Below are 18,545 nucleotides of genomic sequence, written 5' to 3'. Positions count from 1 at the left end.
CGTCTTTGTACAGAAACTAGATACCAAGACAATGTCCTATTTTATCTTGACAAGCCTTTTCAAACAGGCGACACCAGAGAGAATGATGGCAGCTTCTATTGAACATGAAGCTCCCAGCACCATTTCTGAAAATGTTTGTACTGCCTGTTTTTACAAATGGCATCTGTGCAGATTCCCCATTTAAGCAGAGGAACACATGTAACACATTTGCCCCCTTTTCTTCTCTTTTTTGGGGGTTTGATTCAAATAGTATGAATGTATTAAAGTAAAACTGACAAGGTATTAGCTATTTAATGAGAATTCAAAAATAAATTCAACGTAACCATTTAAGAATTGAAACAACATAACATTTTATTCAAATATATAAATGTGCATATTAACTTTTGAGGAAGAGATTAAACTGTTGTAAATATTCATTTTTGCTGCATAAACAGACAAATGTGCAAACGTTGCAGCAACAAACCTGCTCAATGTATAATTCTGCTTTTAAACAAACAGTGACAGAACAATAATGTTTTGTTTAAGACCTTCCAACAGTACCAAGTTCTAACCTTCTCTTTCAAAGCTTTATATAGATTTCATTATCTGAACAGCTCAACAGAATTTCTTCATCTCGAACGAGTAACACAGTGCAGTCGTATATTTTGAACCTCATTGAACTGGAATTTAAATGAACACCCGCCCCGTAGGATTCATGCCTTAGCCTTTCTCTTGAGACACCGTTTGATGAACGTCTTCTCGTCCCATTGGTTCGGGGGAAGCATGTGGGCTCCGTTATGGACACACAGGATGGTCATCTCCTCGGCGTACTGAAGATTCTGCAGCAGCTGAAGACACATAGCAGGAAATTAAACTCAGGAAAACGAAGAGCACAGACTCTGACGGGTGCACAAACCTATTACAGCTCCAATAAAGCATCACCTTATTGGTTGATAAACCAAACAGTTGCATATGTACACATCCATCCAGATATGAAGCAACATTAAATTTAGAGTCACGTTCCAAGCTCCCTGATGAATGTGATCACAATACTGACTTAATTCTAATTTTCAAATCTACCACCAACATGGTGGACAGGCGAAACCAAATGAGGCGGTCTGGCCTAAAGCAGATTTCCTATTCGCCGTCACCAGCGTGTCCCGCCCTTACCGGTTCGAAAGTTTGTCTCCGACATGCAATGAATCCTGGGAAGGATCCATCCGTTGGAAGAAACAAGACGAAGTCGCGCCACTATGACGCAATCGGTCTTCGGATGTGGCCTCTGACGGAGGACGGAATCGGTGTCCCTAAATTTGAGACGCAGCTATTGTCTCTGACCCAGTCTGTCTGCTGTTTGGTACTTTTACAGAGGCGTTTCAGCTGTGTGAGTGAAGACAGCTGCCTGCTGAGGCTGTGAACCGAAACAACAAAGTTGTGGCCTTAGCAAAGCTAAAAAATATGCTGAAAGCTCATTGAGCTGAGAGCTAATTATCTGTGGCTTTGTCACTATGAGTGACATCTTCCGCAGGGAATCCGGTGATCCATTGTTGATATAAAACCTTTGTTATTGCCGCATTAAAATTAAAAAAAAAAAATCATATACAGATGTGAGCACACACAGAATGAGTTCTGTCTCTTGTTCCTACCTGACCTCTCACTCGGGAGGAGGTAACAACACTCACTTTGGGCGTGATGAAGAAGTACTGGGATGTTGTCTCTTTGCAGGCCGTACGGACGACGATGTCAAACACTCTCCTCTCGTTTACAGGATCCATTCCCTGCACACAGAAGAGGGAGAGGCTCACTTACAGCCACACAAGTAAGCACCGACTGTTGAATTTATGTTAACTGAGGCGTTTGAGTGAGTGAAAAAAGAATATTTACACAGTTAAAAATATGTCATGACCTTTTTCATAAAGTATAGTTATATAAACTCCTCGTGATCATGTTAGTGTGTGCACTACCTGGTTGATCTCATCCACCACTCTGAAGGGGCAGCGGTTGAGCTCCTGCAGGGCCATGAGGTAGAGCATGGTGGAGACGCTCCGCTCTCCTCCGCTCTGATGGTAGGCCGTCAGCTCGTGAAGCTGAGTGCTGCTGTGAAACTTAACCCGAATACGGATCCCATATTTGTCATACTCCTCCTGCAGTGGACAAACAGCAGCCATTGTTTTATTCCAAATATGTTCTGTGGACTCTTCTATTCCTTTTTTTCTTTTTACCAGTCATCAATCTCACCTCATCCATCATTTTAAATAATTAATCTCTGCAATTCTCAGTACAAATAACTGGCGGGATCCACAAGTTGTACAACTAAGCACATTTTAAATCGTCTGGTCTTGCTTCAATTATAGCACGTTGGGCAGAATTAAAGAGAAATGTGTATAAAATGAAACAAAACAATACCGCATAAAACACAATCTTATATAAACCTTTGCTCAATTCAGTTAATAAAACAAATGGCCAAATCTTCCTTTGACTCAGAGATTAGATGAAGAGTGTGTCTGCACTGACCTCATTCTCTGTGTGCAGATCTACCTCTCCTGCACACTGCATGGAGCGAAAGAAGTCGCTGAACTTGTCGTTAATCTGTTCAACGAGCTGCTTCAGGGGGTTCAGCCAGCGTTCCTTCGCCTGTGACACAAACAACATCACTATACGCACATTATTACACAAACAATAACTGTGATAATAGACTCAGAGGAACATGGTAATGGACCTCCGATATGTTCTGTCGGTAGGTGCTCAGAGCGTTGGTCTTCTCTTCAAGTTCCGTCTCCAGATGTTTGATCTCCTGCTCTCTCTTGTTGTACTCGTCAACGACCTTTGCAGGAGAGAAATTACACAACAAAACATTTTTACCTTCTAGAAAAACAAACAAATCTTTATACATTTCATAAAACAAACATTTCAATTATATATGTGCATTTTTTCAAATAATCCCTTCACCAATTAAAATCTTGACTTTACTAATAAGTGAAGGTGGAAGATACACACAGTTTCTTTCTGCCTTCTGAGAATTAAGGCAAAGTCGTGTTTGTCATGTCTGAAACATTAAGTTCTCCTAGGGCAAATCAAACCCTCATCCTCACATGCTCTTACATTTTCACTGAGGCCAGTGAAGCACTCGGCCCTGGACCGCTCCTCGTTCAGCATGGCATCAATCTCATCAAGTGTGTTGGGCAGCTCGCTGAAAGCCTGCAACGTGACATGAACCATTAACACGTTATAAACAATTTTTAATACTATATTACATGTTTAGGAGGCTCCCACGGCTGCGATTAGTCTGCATGACAGGATATTATTCTATATAAGTATAGAAGGCTTGTTTCAGTGATAACACTGTGATCCACACTGACATTACGCAGATCTTCAGGTAATGACTCGTCAGGCTGCATCCTACAGGTCGACTTCGCTCTCCTCAACAGGCCTTTGCACTGTTCGGTCAGCTGGACCTTCCTCTGCTCCAGGCGGTTGCATTTTTGCTGCAAGTACACGTGGACAGTTAATATCAACCAGTGAAACACAGCGAGTAGTAGACCTAAATGAAGGACTATCACTTCACCCTCCTGCTGCAGTGTCCATGATATCCATGGGGACTTTGACGCCTGGTCCTCTCAGGCCTCCACGAGGTTGTAAAATGTACATATTAGCATGTATGTAAGAGAAACACTTACCTCAGTGGTCTTAAGTTCAGAGGCGCCTTCTCTACAGTCGTTCTCCAGCTTGGTCTTCTCCGCCAACAGCCCCACCGTTTCCAAAGACAGGTACACCTTCTCCATCGTCAGCTTGGCTCTCAGCTGCAGACGGCGGACGGAACGAGAAAATAAAGAGCACAAATACAGTGAAACACGTGACGACAGACAAAAGGCAGAGAAGGATGATGAAAGACAAAACAGACTACACTGAAAGAAAGAAATTAATTTTAAAGAGAAAAAAAAAATCAAAAGGATCAAAGAATCATTGGACAATATTTACATATTAAATATCATCTTACCACAGCTATCAAATGCAATGCTGTGACATACAGGATCTTAGTTATGACTACTTCTTCATACCTTCATTTGGGCCATGAACGCCACGACTATGGATACTTTCTGGGAGTAGACAGCTGCAATTTTCTCTTTCGTCTCCTCTTCGATCTTGTTCAGGTCAATGGCACTCTGCTCCATCTGCCTGAGACTAAACGCACGGGAGGAGGGACTTACACTAAATTCTTAAAATCTGGATTAACCAATTAAAGGCCAGTTTATTCTTTTGCATGGTTTTGAAGAGGACCACAACAACTGTGACGCATTTGCGAAGTGGTTTGCCAAGCACAAACACACACACACACACACAAGCACAAACACAACTCCAGCCAGTGTTTTTGTTGTGGAATTGCAAAGCAACCAGAAGCATCAGCGCACTAGTGTAAATGCTAACAACAGTGCATCAACCATACACGTCTTTACAGAGATCAATTAATACTTCAGTTACGTATGTAAACATAGGACATGACAGAGAGGAAAACTAATGATTTACCTGTCTTGTTTGGTACTGATTTTCTGCTCCAGTTGTCTCTTTTTGCCCTTTAGTTCAGACAGACGCTTCTTCTCTGCCAACAGTTCGTTGTCACGGCGCTCCAGGGTGACGGCTTCCTTCTGCAGCACTTTCAGCCGTTCATCGATGTCTCGTAACTTCTGCTCACATGCCTGGTCACAGCGGGTGTTAACATATAAACTTTCAGCTGAAATGTCTCAAGGTACCGTACATTTAGAGAAATGCCAGATTCGAGGTGAAGAGTTTGGCCTGCACTCAGACGTTTGTTCCAGTGTCTCACCCTCATCTGCTGCTCCAGCTGCCGTTTCTGTTCAGCGTCCACAGTGATGGTGAGGTACTGGGAACGTTGCAGGGCAGAGTTACTCGTGCTTATCTTGTTGGAGTAGTGAGACCTCTTCACTATGTACTTCTCCTCTGATGTGTATAAAACCCTGAGGTAGGGCTCCTCGATCACCTTTGAGAGAGAAAATGCACAGAAAGATGGAGCCAAGCAGAGATATTAGTGCTCCACCAACTTGAAATTAAACCAAACAGTCATACAGCACTAAATAGATAAAAACAGCAATTAAATGTTCAATTCAGCAATTCACAATTTCTCTTCAAATCCAATCCAGGGCCTGAGGTCTGTTCTGAAAACTAACTAACTCAAAGAAAGACAGACGTACCGTTTTAATCATGCTTTTGGTTTGCTCGTTGCCCACAGGGATGTCGTGCACTTTGTACTGTAGACAGAGGTAACTCATCACCTCTTCAGGAGCATCGAACATCTCACGGAGGTAGGTGAAGAAACCGAAACGGCTGCAGGAAATAAGGCAGAAAATGAATAGTCAAAGACGGGTACGCAAATATTCAAATAAATAGCTGAACAGGAATAAGTGTTTGTGTTCATGTTTATACTTCATTTTTACGTCTCTCACCTGAGGGACTCAATATTTCGGGATGGCCGCCGCTTGGAATACGATTCCTCGGGAGCAGAAATAGAATTCACCTTCAAGTTCATTCTGTCACGGACCTGATTGTCAAGACACCAAAACATTTTGATTAGGAGATGCAAGAATTGGACTCCCCACACAGAGTTTGAACGTTGAGGTCAACCAGAACTTTCGCTCTGTGGCTCCCTGACCTCAGTCATGAACTTCTCCATGTCGTCTTTCCTCTGGAAGACAAACGCCCGCAGGTCCTGGAATGGGATGTGATTTTCCACATACTTGGCAAATCGATGATCTTTCACGTTGATCTGATGAATGAACACAGAATTAGCATATAAAGGTCTTTATTATTTGAGACAACTCCTGTCTCTGTGCCCTCCTGTTTGTTTTGTTCTGCTACTTGTTGTTTTGCAGAATGGGAGTTGGCCAGTAGGTGGAGCTGGGAGGGTCACCTGCTCATACGCACCTGTATGTGCGGGTTGTAGCCCCACACCTTCTTTCTTCATTGGGTTTGTTACACCAGCAAACGCGTCTTATAAACATGATGGCGTTTTGCTCTCTGTCGGTCAAAAGGCTTATCCTATCTAAATGGGAGGATCATTTCCCTGCAACATGTCGTCAATGTATCACACAGGTTATCCATTACGTCTACCTCGAAGAAATCAGATATGCCAACTGAGGATACACCAGAAAAAGCTATGCTACTTACGTAACCATTCTTATCCCATCCTCTTGAAAACATGGCAGCTACAAGCATAACCGTGAGACCCAGGTGTATGTATGTGATTTCTTTCTTTATTTATTTGTTATTATTATTATTGTTGTTCCCACTAACCTCTTTATCTGTGTGAATGTGAATCTGAATATGTCCATAACAATATATTTATATTATCTACATGTTTGTATGGGAGTCTGGCTGTATGCAGTTACTGATGGTCCAGTGATTAGGTGACTGGACAGGAACCTGACTGAACTGTCCTATGTTCAGGTTGTGTTTGATTTTGTTTATTTAGTATTTGAAAAATAAAAATCTGCTTATAGTGTGTTTAACTATTTATTTAATGTTGCCAAACAGGGTTAAATAGGGTGGTTTAAATATAAGTATTACCCACATGGTTCACTGGGACTCACCACCAGCATCATGGGCTCAAAGACGTTCCCATCAAACATTTTTCTGTTCTGTCGGAGCCACTGAAGAGCAGCATGCGTGTCTCTGTGGCGCGCTCGCAGCTTTTCCTCTTTGACGTTCATCATGTTGTTCATGTCATTGAGCTTTCTCTCCAACACTGGCGATAAAATTGAAGGAACAGAATCAATGTGAAACAGTGACCGGCACTTGCACAGTGGAAATAACCGAGCGAGCAGCATTATATTGTTGGATATTTGTTTTATGGTCCAGAGGACACTGTGGGAAACACTCACTCCTGGCCTCGGCACAGAGGTTGTCCTTCTCCCGTCGAAGGTCGCCCTTCTCTCCTTCGATCTTGGCTCTGTCCTCCTGGATCTGTCTCAGCTCCACATTGATGGCATTGATCTGAGGTGTCACATCCGGTTGATCGCCAACTTTGGCGAGCTCCGCCTTCAAGTCGTCAATCGCTCGTCTGGTGTTGCCAATCCGCTTCTGGTGGTCTTCCTCCTCTGTTTGCTTCAGTTTCAGTTTTTGTTTGATATCCTCAATCTGTGGAGAAGAGTTTACATTCATAATAAAAAGTGAACAGGTGCAGATAAAAGCTGCTTTGTAGTCTGATATATGTATACTGGACAGGAAAAGTTATCAACTTAAACTATGACTGATATGGATTTATGCAGGCTGTGCTGAAATTAGGGAATAAAAAAAGTCAGATACCACATGTGTTTTAAGTAATTGGCAATGATTCCAAAGATGCCGTTATCAAACCGTTGTGACAAAGAAATGGAATTGAGGCTTCATATTTTTAAATTAATAGCATATTGTAAATCAGTGGCAGCCACAAATCAAAACCTGACTCAAACCAAGATTAAGTTGCCAAGTATGTTTCTTCCTCTTTAGGATTAAAAAGAAAAGAGTCTCACCTCTTTGTGTTTTCGATCCAACTGATCTTGTTTCTGTTTGCACTTGTTTGAGGCTTCTTTGATGGCAACAGTCTGAAAAACATCAAGCTCATCTTCTTACTGTCATTATTTCACAAATATTACGTTACAGTATTCATTCCACTATGAAAAAACAACAACAACAAAACTAATCTTTTCTAAGTTTCATCATTCATTTCAATTATTCCTGCTTTACATATTTAAGAAATGTACTCTATAATTGTTGGAACGAGCACTTATTAGTAACAGTTAACGCAAACGTACATTGATGCAAAACAGTTTATAAAAAATCTAATCCAAACAGACTGAAAGTAAACAGTTCATTTAAGTATTCTTCACATCTACAAAAAAAACACATCATTTCCCAAATTTCTTCTATAAAATATCAGACATATGACTTAGAGTGTAACAATATTTGCTTCTTCACCTTAGCCTTGATTTGTGCATCGGTGGGCTTCAAATGGTTGTCAATCTGCTGGATCTTCTTCAGCATGGGCGACTGGGCCTGCCTCAGGGCAGAGAGCTGCTTTTTGGCTTCATCTCGCTCCCTCTTCAAATCCTCAAGCTCTTTACGGATGGTCTCATACTCCTGAAGCCAGAGGGAAACAGGGACAGAGCTAACACGGTCAAAACAGTTCAGTTTTACTCTGACTGGCCTGGAAACTGTGTTCATTTGTCTCCCTTTCTCGTGAAAGAGTGTTTGGTTTCTACCACTCACCACCCACGGTTTCTTCTTGTCAAGCAATTCGATCACGTCCAGGTGCCTCTTCTTTTCATAGTACCGGTTCACGTCGTGTTTGTTCCTCTCATTCCTCTGCTTGGCCTTCTCTAGGAAACTGGCCTTTTCTTTCACAGCATTCTAAAAGGGAAACGAACCACTGACAACACTAAAAACCCTAGAGGAGCCTGAGGCAAAGCTGCCTTTAATACAGAAGAAAACTTAAAAATAGACGATTGAGTAAAACTGTGATTTAGTTTAGTTAGAAATTGTATAGTCGTGACAGACATAGTACAGAAGTAATTGCAACTTGGTGATAATTTTACATAGCTGTTGAAAGAGCATTTGATTTTAAATAAAGATATATATCCAAAACATTCTCCTTTATCAATTGGTCCAATGTCCACAATTACTCTTTTAGTTTACCTCCAGTTCCCGTTCCTTGTTCCGGAAGTTTTTGAGCTCACAGTGGTACTGGTACATCTGCGGTGGTCCCACTGACTTCTCAGTTGCTTCTAGCAACTCGATTTTAGACATCTTGGCAAATTCTCCTACTTTTTCCTGTGAGGACGAACCAACCACATCAACAGGAAAATAGAAAACAGCGAGGAAAAGGTTAATTAGATGACACTGAAGACTCATTACAGTTTTCACTCCTTAGTTTTAAGAAACAATTGCACAAATAATTTTAACAGCCATTACTCGTGTGCAAGCTTAGAGGTGATAAAATCCTACCTGAGGCAGAAACTGGCAGAGGTTGCTAACTTGGATGTGCAGAGCTTTAACCTCCTCTTCCACTGTTTTCTGGTTACAGTGTCTTCCGTTCAGCATCCACAGCGACTGATTGTTCTCCACGTGGATCTCTCTGTTTATCACTACATTGCCACCCCTCTTGTACCTTCAACATCAACAAGGAGTGTTGGAAAATAGACAGAATCATTTAATAGCTAATGTAACGGTAAAACTGCAGTACCATTTAAAGTGGAACTGTCTGCATTGCACACAATCTCTAAATGATGTTGACAAGATTAATATTTCTTGATTTCTAAACTGATTCCTCTGAAACTAAACAAATGCAACACAAACACAAAAAGTGTTGTGTGAAACGTGCTGCTGACACACCGGAATTTCCCAGCATGGGATAAATAAAGTAACCGTCTATCTATCTATCTATCGATCAAACAGATTTCACTTAGTGCATCTAAAAGCTTAGTTAGTAGTAGTCAAGTAACATGTGTGTTTGTGTGTGTGTGTGTGTGTGTGTGTGTGTGTGTGTGTGTGTGTGTGTCTGTGTGTGTGTGTGTGTGTGTGTGTGTGTGTGTGTGTGTGTAATCTATTTTACATGACTCACAGTTCAATCTCAATAAATCCTTTATGGCATCCACGTTTGACATAAAGCCCAACCTAAAAATCAAACAAACAAACAAATCCTTTTAATAGTTTTCTTATTTGTCAGCTAAAACAACTGTACAATAGTTAGACTGGGTGACACTAGTGCAGGGACATGATACAAACCATCACATGCAGTGCAAGAAGACAATGAATGACATTAAAACAACAGGGTTTTTACAAATAACAGTTGATCGGTTCCTCTCAGCTGAAAACGTATGTATTAACCTTAATTCATTTCACTCACTGGCTCTTTAGAAATAAACCAAGGCCTGATAAAATACACCCAAAGGTGGCTTTACCTTGTCGCCTCTGCCCAGGATGGCGGTTTTGCCAGCCAGACCCAGACAGATGGCACAAACAATGCTGGACTTGCCGGTTCCGTTGGCTCCAACAATCATGTTTAGATTGGGTCCAGGATAGACCACAGAGTAGTCGTAGGTCCTGTCAAGGTACAAAGAAGAAGATATATTTCTACTGACATTGTAATTAATTAAACCATTAATCTTATGAGAGCCATTTCACTCAGCAAATAACACTTCTAGTAAGTGTGGCTATTGCTCAGACTTTCATCGAATGACTGAACTTATCGCTAGACAAGGTAATTTAGGACCTGGGTGGTCTCACCCCCTTTGCTAAACAATTTAGTCTGGGAAATGCTGCCCTTTAAATATTTGGTTAGCTGAGTGTGTTCCCCGACTGTCTGTGAAGAACAGATGCACCAATTATCATTACAGCACGGGTGATCCTTCAGATTGTAGGAACCTTGTTCGTGGTTTTTGTGCTAGTTAAAGCTTCTTGATGCCAGACACTTGCTCCATGCTGAAGAAACACGTGTTTGTGATCCTAACATTTTCTAATGTTAATTAGTTAATTAGTGTTGGGGTTTTTTTGTATAGAATAAATAGATATTTTTAAATCTTTGCTGTCCAACTGTAGATCCGAACTCGTACATCTGTCATTCCCATGACAGTGAAGGAGCCACAGTTACAGCCCCTTGTTGGCTGATTCCTACTATCTTACAGTAAGTCGATACATAACAGGCAGCGCTAACATGTCAGCCACACAGGCCGGCTCACGCCACAGGCTGGTGGCAGTGTTGTTGTTGTTGTTGTTGTTGTTGTTGTTGTTGTTGTTGTTGCTCACTGTCAGTAGAGGAGCAGTGACTTACAGGAAGTTTTTCATGCTGAGGCGAAGTATGGACCCCTCAACAAAACGGCTCTCTTCTCCGGCTCCGTCGCGCTGACCGCCCGCGACACTGCTGACGGAGCTGGTGGACGTTTGCGAGCTGCTATTCACTTGACTGAGTCGCTGTCGCTTGCGAGGCTCCGCCATGGCTGCAGGAGGAAGAAGACAAACCCACAACAACTGCGTGCTTGTTGTAGAACTACAGGTATCCTCATTCGCCCTCGCGCGCTTTGCCGAATCATTGCCGGCAGCTGGTTGGACAAAAAGGGTCACGTGTATAGACTGACGTCATCATTAAAGCCACCCTTAATTATCGCGAGAAGGTCTCTACTGTCGATAGACCAATATAAAGCGGGTAGCTCATATCAAGCGATCTGATTGGTTCATAGTAGACGCTCACTATACCACGGCTATGAACCAATCAGTGGTATATTGAGCGTATACCACGGCTATGACGTCGAATCAGTTTGCACAGTTCCGTATCCCTCCGCAACCGGCAGCCAGGAGGGACAACTTTTTTGTATTCGTTAAAAATGCTTTTTTTGACCAAATAAAAAATAATAATTGCAGTGTGTCTATTACTTTCATTTTCCCATAGTTGTAACCGCACCGTACAACGAACAACGCCACTTAACTGTAGTATAATGAGGGTATACCCCCGGGCCTGTCGTGAGATATTTACCATGCTCTTTACACAATATTTACACAACTAGTCTATATCAAATTGATTGAAAGGGGACATTGGTGATAATTGCTGTTCTTTAAAAAAAAAAAATATATATATATATATGAAGTTTTGTGCTTAGAACATGAGCTCTTTGTTTTTTTAATTCTGTGACAAGAGATATTAGATAATTCCCAAGTTACCACACTTCTCTATTTATAGTTTATTTATTATGTTTTGCTGAATTCCATATTCATAGGAGCATATTTATTAAGTTAAGCCCTCCTGTATGTTTTATGAAAAAAAAACCTCAATATATGGGTGTTGTACCCTCAACCTTTCTTGTTTTTTCTTCAATAGCATTTCTTTGTTTAAAAAGGTTGTTAATATCTTCTCATCTTATTTGTTTGGTGTCTTTATTATATGTATTATTAGGTAAAATAAACATATTGTGCAATATACATATTATTTATAAGATGTACGATAGATATCTAAAAAATATTTTTGGCTGGAACACAAAACAACCAACTTCAAAACTGGACCACACTTGAATTCACAACTTTACATGTCCAAGATTGTTGGTGAGCAGGAGATAAATGTTGTGTTGGTTATGGAATAAGGAGTCTGCATGTGTTTCATTTATTGAATGTCTTGCGAGTCCTGTGAACTAAATAGAAGAAAAAAGAGGAAAAGGGTTCAGCTTTCATTCATGGAGAAATTATGAAGTAAGGGATTGGCTTGCTGGCCAGTTACTGGGCATAATATAATTGGGGGTGGGTTGTATGTGCACACAGTAGGCTATGTGAGAACTGTTTTAACCAAGTTGTGAACCACCTCACATACATTTGACTACGGAAGCTGAAATGGCAAACATTCACATCCAGCAACTTTAGTTTACACTTTGAGTTTCTGGCAAAGTTAACACCATGTTTTTGTCTCCCCCAACTCTCGAGGGACGTTGTGGCTCTGAAGTTGCTAGATGCGACTCCATTTTGTTTTCAGCCTCTTTCACTGAAAACGACCTAATGAGGAAGATGAGTGAACGACACAAAACTCACGGAGCACAACGAATGTGTAGCCTCAAATGTAGCCTGTCATTTTTACTTCTATAACTATTTCACTAATATAGAAATGGAGAATAGTCATTTGGAAGCACGTCTGTTCATTTGGTTCTACTAGTTCTCCAAAGGCCTAAACAAAATAGCTATTTTCCAGCTCAGAAAAGGTAACAGTCTGGACTTCCCACATCATGGCGGCGGCATCTTCTTGAAACGGTCTCTTGAAACGCGGGTGCACGAGACGGTCGCGGGGTTTGAACCGGTTCCCCGGGCTCCTCGCTGCTCGTCGGTTGTGGTCAGATCAGAATCGCCTCTATACTCATTGTCCCGTGCGAAGCCCGAGGAGAACCTCGGACTCGGCCCAGAACTAGTATATCTGATCAAATCATCACCTCTCACCACAGCACGAAGCAGTGGAAGGCCCTGGAGCTTTCACGTCTCGCTTCATCGCCTCGGAGGCTCGCGAGCGTTTTTCCTATCATCTCCGATCGGAGCAGAGCCGAACTCTGACCGGATCAAATAAGATCACTGTGTAGATTTTTTTTTTTACAGAAACACATTCACTCGAACACTCACACAAACACCATACACTCTCTCAAGCAGTCGCCACACACTCCAAACACAAACCTTTCACACTATGAACAAGGAACTTCCGGGGCGGGTTTTAAATCGGAAAGCCGCATGGCGTCATGGGAAATCGACAGCAGAAAGTATGGTGAGAATATGATGATGCCCCCCTGTGGCCATTAATGGAAACGAGCTTCTCTCCTTTCTCTTTTTCTTATTCGACATTTCTTGTAACGCAGGTGAAGTTTACAGTTTAATCACAAAAATAACATTATACAAATGTAGGGTAAAGTTTGAAAACACGACACGACAAGACATACGACAAAAAGAAAGAAAAAGAAAATAGTGCAATATTGCAGAGTATAGTAAATAATGAGCTGAGCACAGGAAATAATAGAAGCTTTAACAGCGAGTTGTAGCTGTATGTGTGTATAAGTGTGTTTTGAGAAGGGTCTTGAAGGTTGATACTGAGGTGGCAAGCCTCAATATCATGAATGTTTTACATACAGTACATAAGTAGAACAGATTCTGGAAATATATGAATACATTAAGAAAATCATACCTATCTTATCTGTCATTATCTGTGAACATCTTTCATTAAGATACTTTTTTTATTAAAATGACACACGCTTGAATGTCTTGGGTGAAAAACAAATCTGATTCAAAACATAGTTGAAACAGCAGCTTAAACTTTAACAAAATGTGAACACAATGAATCTTGAATTAAATTAAAATCAACGGGTCATATACTAGTAATCTACATGTATGAGTCTGTTTCGTCTGTTCTGTTGCTTTGATCCTCTTTATCTATTGAAGCGGTTTGCTTTTGTTGAGTTTACCCTAGAGGTAAAAAGGCTGTTAGCTGGATACCTTATATGCATTCCATCTGTTGTATGTGTGTCTGAAGTGTATGTAATGATTATGTGTATTAATTTGACGAATTTTTTTTTTAAAAATACACAAACAAAGCTTGTTTTGTGTGCTTTAAGATTGAGTTGGTAAAAACACACAAACTGCAAAAGCGGTGTGACCTGTGAGAACATTTTGAAGTGTTGACAAAGTTTGGATTATTTCCGTTTCTCTGTGAAGAATTACTTGATCAGCTTAATTCTTGCAAACACAATATATTTCAAGTAATTGTTGTACTTTGTGTCTCCAGGAACCAATGAACATGAGATAAAAACAAATCTTTTTAAAGACAGTATGTTGTTTTGCCTGAAAATTGTTGTTGTTGGAGTCTCAGTCAGTATTAATGGGCTCGTGGTTGGAGGAATCTGGCATAAGTGCCGTGCTGCATTGCTTTTAAGCTGCATTTGTGTCGGTGGCAATTAACTAATCCAGTGTCTTGTGACCTGTTGGGGTTGTGAGGTAATCTTGAATGGCGTAATAAGATTTCAGTGTCTACTACCACTATTGACTACTTCTGCATGGCACACCGAGTCGGAGGATCCCTCCTCGACAGAAGTATGCTGGACTCGAGTGCTGCAAATAAACTGAGGTCAGACTGGCAACGTGAAGAGCTGTGATTCTTTTAAAAATGGACTGAAACAGGTACAACTGTTACTGGACAGAAACAGTGAACCTCCACCGCCCTGCCATGGAGGGGTCAACTGCAAAAAAAGTGAGTTCTTGCCAGTTATTTTTCTGGGACCTTTACTTCTGACGGAGTGACAGGTCAGTGTATGGTCTGATGGCTACCTGTCAGAGGTTGAGTTGACTTAAGGTCAGGCTTTGAGTTTACCCACAGTGAGTTTACAGCCATGGTTTAAACTCTACAGTTAATCAATTGATTATTAATCAACAACTAAATTCATCTCCAATTATTTTGATAATCAATTAACCTAATAATATTTTTTTATGAAGAAAAAAAGTCACAATTTCCTGATTTCAGCATTTTAAATGTGAATATATAATATACATTTTGTGGATACTTAAACGCTTCTTTGATCGCTTCAGAAAACGGATCAATGTGAACAAGTTACTCAGGTTTTCAAACTCTTTTTTACACCAGAATGAAAACCATGAAAAAAAAAGTACAAGGTGTCTTGTCTATCTGACATAACAACACACTAATGCACCATGTGGCCAAAAGTAAACTATACTTCTCCTTTGGCTAGCATTGGATACGCATTTTAAAACATATTATTGTGTGGATGTTTTTAATGGGAAATGTATCTCATTTCAGACGAGAAAGTCAGTGTCTGTACTGTAGAGGGAGTGAGATGTTGTGAGCTGGAATCCAGCCCAGCCCAGAAAGGCCCTGTCTGGCACAATGGCTGCCATCAAGTCAGTCACAGACAGGTTATCTGCCAGCTCAGCCTCTCTGCAGGGGCCCGAGGAGGGACAGGATCTGAAGGCTTATGTCGGTGACAGTGATGAACAATCCCAAATACAGAGAGGAGGAGAGTTTATAGCAGAATTATGCTGCCGTCTCTCTGAGAACGTCTGCACAACAACAGCATCCACCATCTGTTCCCGGCTCAATATGATCCTCTCCTCCAAGTTATCTGGTTTCAGTGGGCGTGGCAGAGGTATCTGTCTGATTGTGTTACAGTGGGATGTCCTGCCAAGTTTTCATCCCACTTTGTTATACCATGAGGCCGATATTAATGTAATTTTCTTCTTGATTGCTACTATATAGCTATATTCATGTTTTACTAAAGACAACCCCTGTGCGGCCAAATCTACTGCTACTGTGACGGGCTCACAGTCAGAGTTACGTCACCTTTTTGCTCCAAGTAAACACAGCTCACCTGCTTAAGCGACACAGCAGGCACTGTCGCTTTTAGACTTCATCTGTTTAAACCTTCTGTGCAATCGGGTGAAGATCAAAATAAAGATTTGACACACCAGCGTGTGGCCACACCAATGTTAACACGTTTAGCTCTGTCAAATTACTAACAGGGTATCTCTTTTTTTTCTACCTTCACACTTCCTAACCGACAGAAACCGGGATATGGGCGTCACAAAAAAGGTATCTGAATGCACAATTTCTCAACAACAATGGAACTGAGATTAAAGCAATCACACAGCGCATGATACTGTGGATTAGAGATTTTAATTGATAGAAGAATCACTCAGACGTCATCAGTCAAATACTTGATAACTTAATCACACCTATCAAATACTGGAGATCAATCAGTCCGAGTGATTATATGTTTGATAGAATAAGCACTAACCTGATAAAATGAAACTAGACTGGTTCCTATGTATTTTAGCAATGTTGAGTGACAGACTTGTAGGTTGTGTTAATCTTTTTTTAGAGATCACATTTCTAAATTGTAACTCAAATGAATTTCTCAGATTAATTTGACTTTGCGACTCGATTAATCACGAATGAAAAAAGAATCAGTTACAATGAGATAATCCGTTATTGTTGGATGGCAGCGTAGAGTCAAGCAGGAGTTGGTGACTCTTTGGTAGGAGTTGTCTGAATTTGAATGTGATCTTAGCTGCTTTGTGTTCCTCAGAGAACTATGCAGGCCACGCGGCGCTGTCCCGTCAGTCCACAGCAGACGGCATTGGTGATGAAACCGTGCAGCCCAGGAAACTGAACGGCTCCTCAGTGGACCCACCGAGCTACCAGAACCTGCACCGCGAGCTGCTGCTCAGCCATAAAAGGTACAGGAGGTCAAACACCTCACACACCTCAGATCTTCTCAGAGTGTGAACCAGAGCCGGGAAGGCGTGGATTCTCGTGTTTGTGTGTGTAACCGTGTCTGATAATGCAGGGGGCTGCTGCTGGAGGAGAAACCCGAGCTGACGCGAGTGTTGGAGCAGCGGAGGCTGGAGCTGCACAAGGAGGAGGAGATGGCTCGACAACGGCCCTCAGATCTGGAGACGGAGCTCCGCAAGAGGCAGCAGAAGATGCAAGAGGTCAGAAGCACACAGCATGGAGCTGAGAGACATTTAACCAAGAAATCATAAAATATAAATACAGTCACTTTAACTTTAAAAGCACGTTTAGTTTGCTTTTACATAGTACAATTGTGTGGTACTCATACTGCTACATTATACTGGAAATTCTTTCTGTTTAATAGGTCAATATTGTACTTTTTGCTGCACTAAATTTATTTGACACGTGGTGAAAGATGAACCCTTTACCAAAAGGTCACATTTCAGATTTCTGTGACTTGTTATTCCAAATAATAGCGATTTCTCCTCCTAACTTCTCAGATGATTTGATGCGATTAACGATTCACGATCTAAAGAGTTTACAATTATCCAATATTTCACAAAAAGCATCGATGAGAGAGAAGTCCAAAAGTCCTATCATTTCTCAACCCCTCGAATGTATCTGGTGACCCTTTTCGAAAGGAGCCCGGCCTTTAGGTTGGAAACCTACAACTTAAGTGTATAAAACAGTTTAAATTAGTTTTATCTCAACAGTGAAATTCTACCTATACACTGATGCATCAGTCCATCAGTGTCATAAACATTATTTATACATCCAGGAGCCATTTCACTGAATAAGAACTTGAACTTTTAATACTTTAAGTGCAAATTGTAAATAATACTGTGCTGTTATGAGCAGGATATTGAAGGAATGTGCTTTTGCACGCCTTTTCATTTTTATATTGGTAATTTTGCAAAAGTAAAGGATCAGAGAGCGTTGCCAAAACTGAAATTTCCATATTAAATGTTTCAACAGCTGATATCTTGTAACAGTATGAATAATATCTAAGTGTTTATGGTCAAATCCCCCAATTTTGGCACAACTTTTGGACCCTGGGACATGAATACTCTCCTTATAAACCTCTGTGTTTGAAATGCTGTCTTGGTACTGGACCAGCTGGATGATGTATGAGGTGGACGACACTGACTGGCTGAAAGCAAATTCACTGACTCATACTCTGTTTGTTTTTTCCCGAGCAGTACGAGCAGGAGGAGATCAGGCAGCGGGAGAACCAGCAGAAGATCCCAGAGTTTGTCCGCGTAAAGGACAACCTGAGGCGCACGCAGACATTTGAGCAGTGAGGCCACGCAGACATTTGAGCAGTGAGGCCCCGAGGCTCCCATCAGCCACTGCAGCATCTCACCATGGTGGCCCTGAATCTTTGTGCAGTGTGAACTGTTTTGTTGAGTTTCACATATATATAAAAACATCACAGAGGCACCTTATCTTCATATCTCTTGATGGATTTTAAATTGGATTTGGTTATACCAGAATTTGTGGAAGGATTCATATAAACCAGGAAATGCATAACTGGGGCACATCAGTCAAGTCTAGTTCTTACTTTAAAAGACCAGACGTTATGGGATTGCTTACAGACACATTTCACCAACAGAACTGTTTTGTATCAGTAGAAACCCGCGCAGTGTTACAGATTTGCATGTTTGTTTATCTGTTCCTGTCACGACTTTTTATTTTTAGTGTGTCCATGTGCTGTGGAAATAAAGGCTTTATGGTTTGCAGAGATGCCTCATTTTGTTGGTGACAA

At 41.2% G+C, this 18,545-nt stretch overlaps 2 protein-coding genes and 1 non-coding gene across 4 annotated transcripts; 1 reads left to right on the top strand and 2 right to left on the bottom strand.

Annotated features, from left to right (window-relative positions):
- Positions 1-325: 325 nt before the first annotated feature.
- smc5 (structural maintenance of chromosomes 5) lies at positions 326-13,184 on the bottom strand. Of its 2 annotated transcripts, XR_004795375.2 has the most exons (26): positions 12,421-13,184; positions 10,799-10,964; positions 9,930-10,071; positions 9,590-9,642; positions 8,974-9,136; positions 8,665-8,799; positions 8,239-8,379; positions 7,948-8,109; positions 7,503-7,574; positions 6,873-7,128; positions 6,582-6,736; positions 5,645-5,758; positions 5,439-5,533; positions 5,187-5,319; positions 4,802-4,975; positions 4,504-4,673; positions 4,038-4,161; positions 3,657-3,779; positions 3,339-3,464; positions 3,082-3,177; positions 2,699-2,803; positions 2,494-2,613; positions 1,944-2,123; positions 1,662-1,757; positions 1,150-1,390; positions 686-827 (listed from the first exon to the last, which is right to left on the bottom strand). XR_004795375.2 is itself a non-coding variant. In XM_047331314.1 (25 exons), exons 2-25 carry the CDS (start codon positions 10,960-10,962, stop codon positions 693-695), a joined length of 3,234 nt encoding a protein of 1,077 aa, XP_047187270.1. In that variant the 5' UTR covers positions 10,963-10,964; positions 12,421-13,184; the 3' UTR covers positions 326-692. The 2 variants fall into 2 exon arrangements, 1 of the variants encoding a protein (XP_047187270.1); XM_047331314.1 differs by lacking the exon at positions 1,150-1,390 and having other exon boundaries at positions 326-827.
- LOC118317609 lies at positions 12,834-13,183 on the bottom strand. Its single transcript, XR_004795475.2, has one exon. It is a non-coding gene; the product is annotated as a small Cajal body-specific RNA 2 (non-coding RNA).
- A 1,318-nt stretch (positions 13,185-14,502) lies between the features above and the next one.
- On the top strand, positions 14,503-18,519 carry zgc:195245 (uncharacterized protein LOC565483 homolog). The gene is made up of 5 exons (XM_035645066.2): positions 14,503-14,725; positions 16,051-16,078; positions 16,575-16,725; positions 16,836-16,980; positions 17,980-18,519. The coding sequence occupies exons 1-5, from the start codon at positions 14,702-14,704 to the stop codon at positions 18,079-18,081; spliced, it is 450 nt and encodes a 149-aa protein (XP_035500959.1). The 5' UTR covers positions 14,503-14,701; the 3' UTR covers positions 18,082-18,519.
- Positions 18,520-18,545: the final 26 nt, after the last annotated feature.

This window comes from Scophthalmus maximus, chromosome 3, assembly GCF_022379125.1.
Source record: "Scophthalmus maximus strain ysfricsl-2021 chromosome 3, ASM2237912v1, whole genome shotgun sequence".
Taxonomy (NCBI): Eukaryota; Metazoa; Chordata; class Actinopteri; order Pleuronectiformes; family Scophthalmidae; genus Scophthalmus; species Scophthalmus maximus.
Note: the sequence above shows the minus strand (reverse complement) of the source record. Positions and strands in the feature narration are given on the sequence as shown.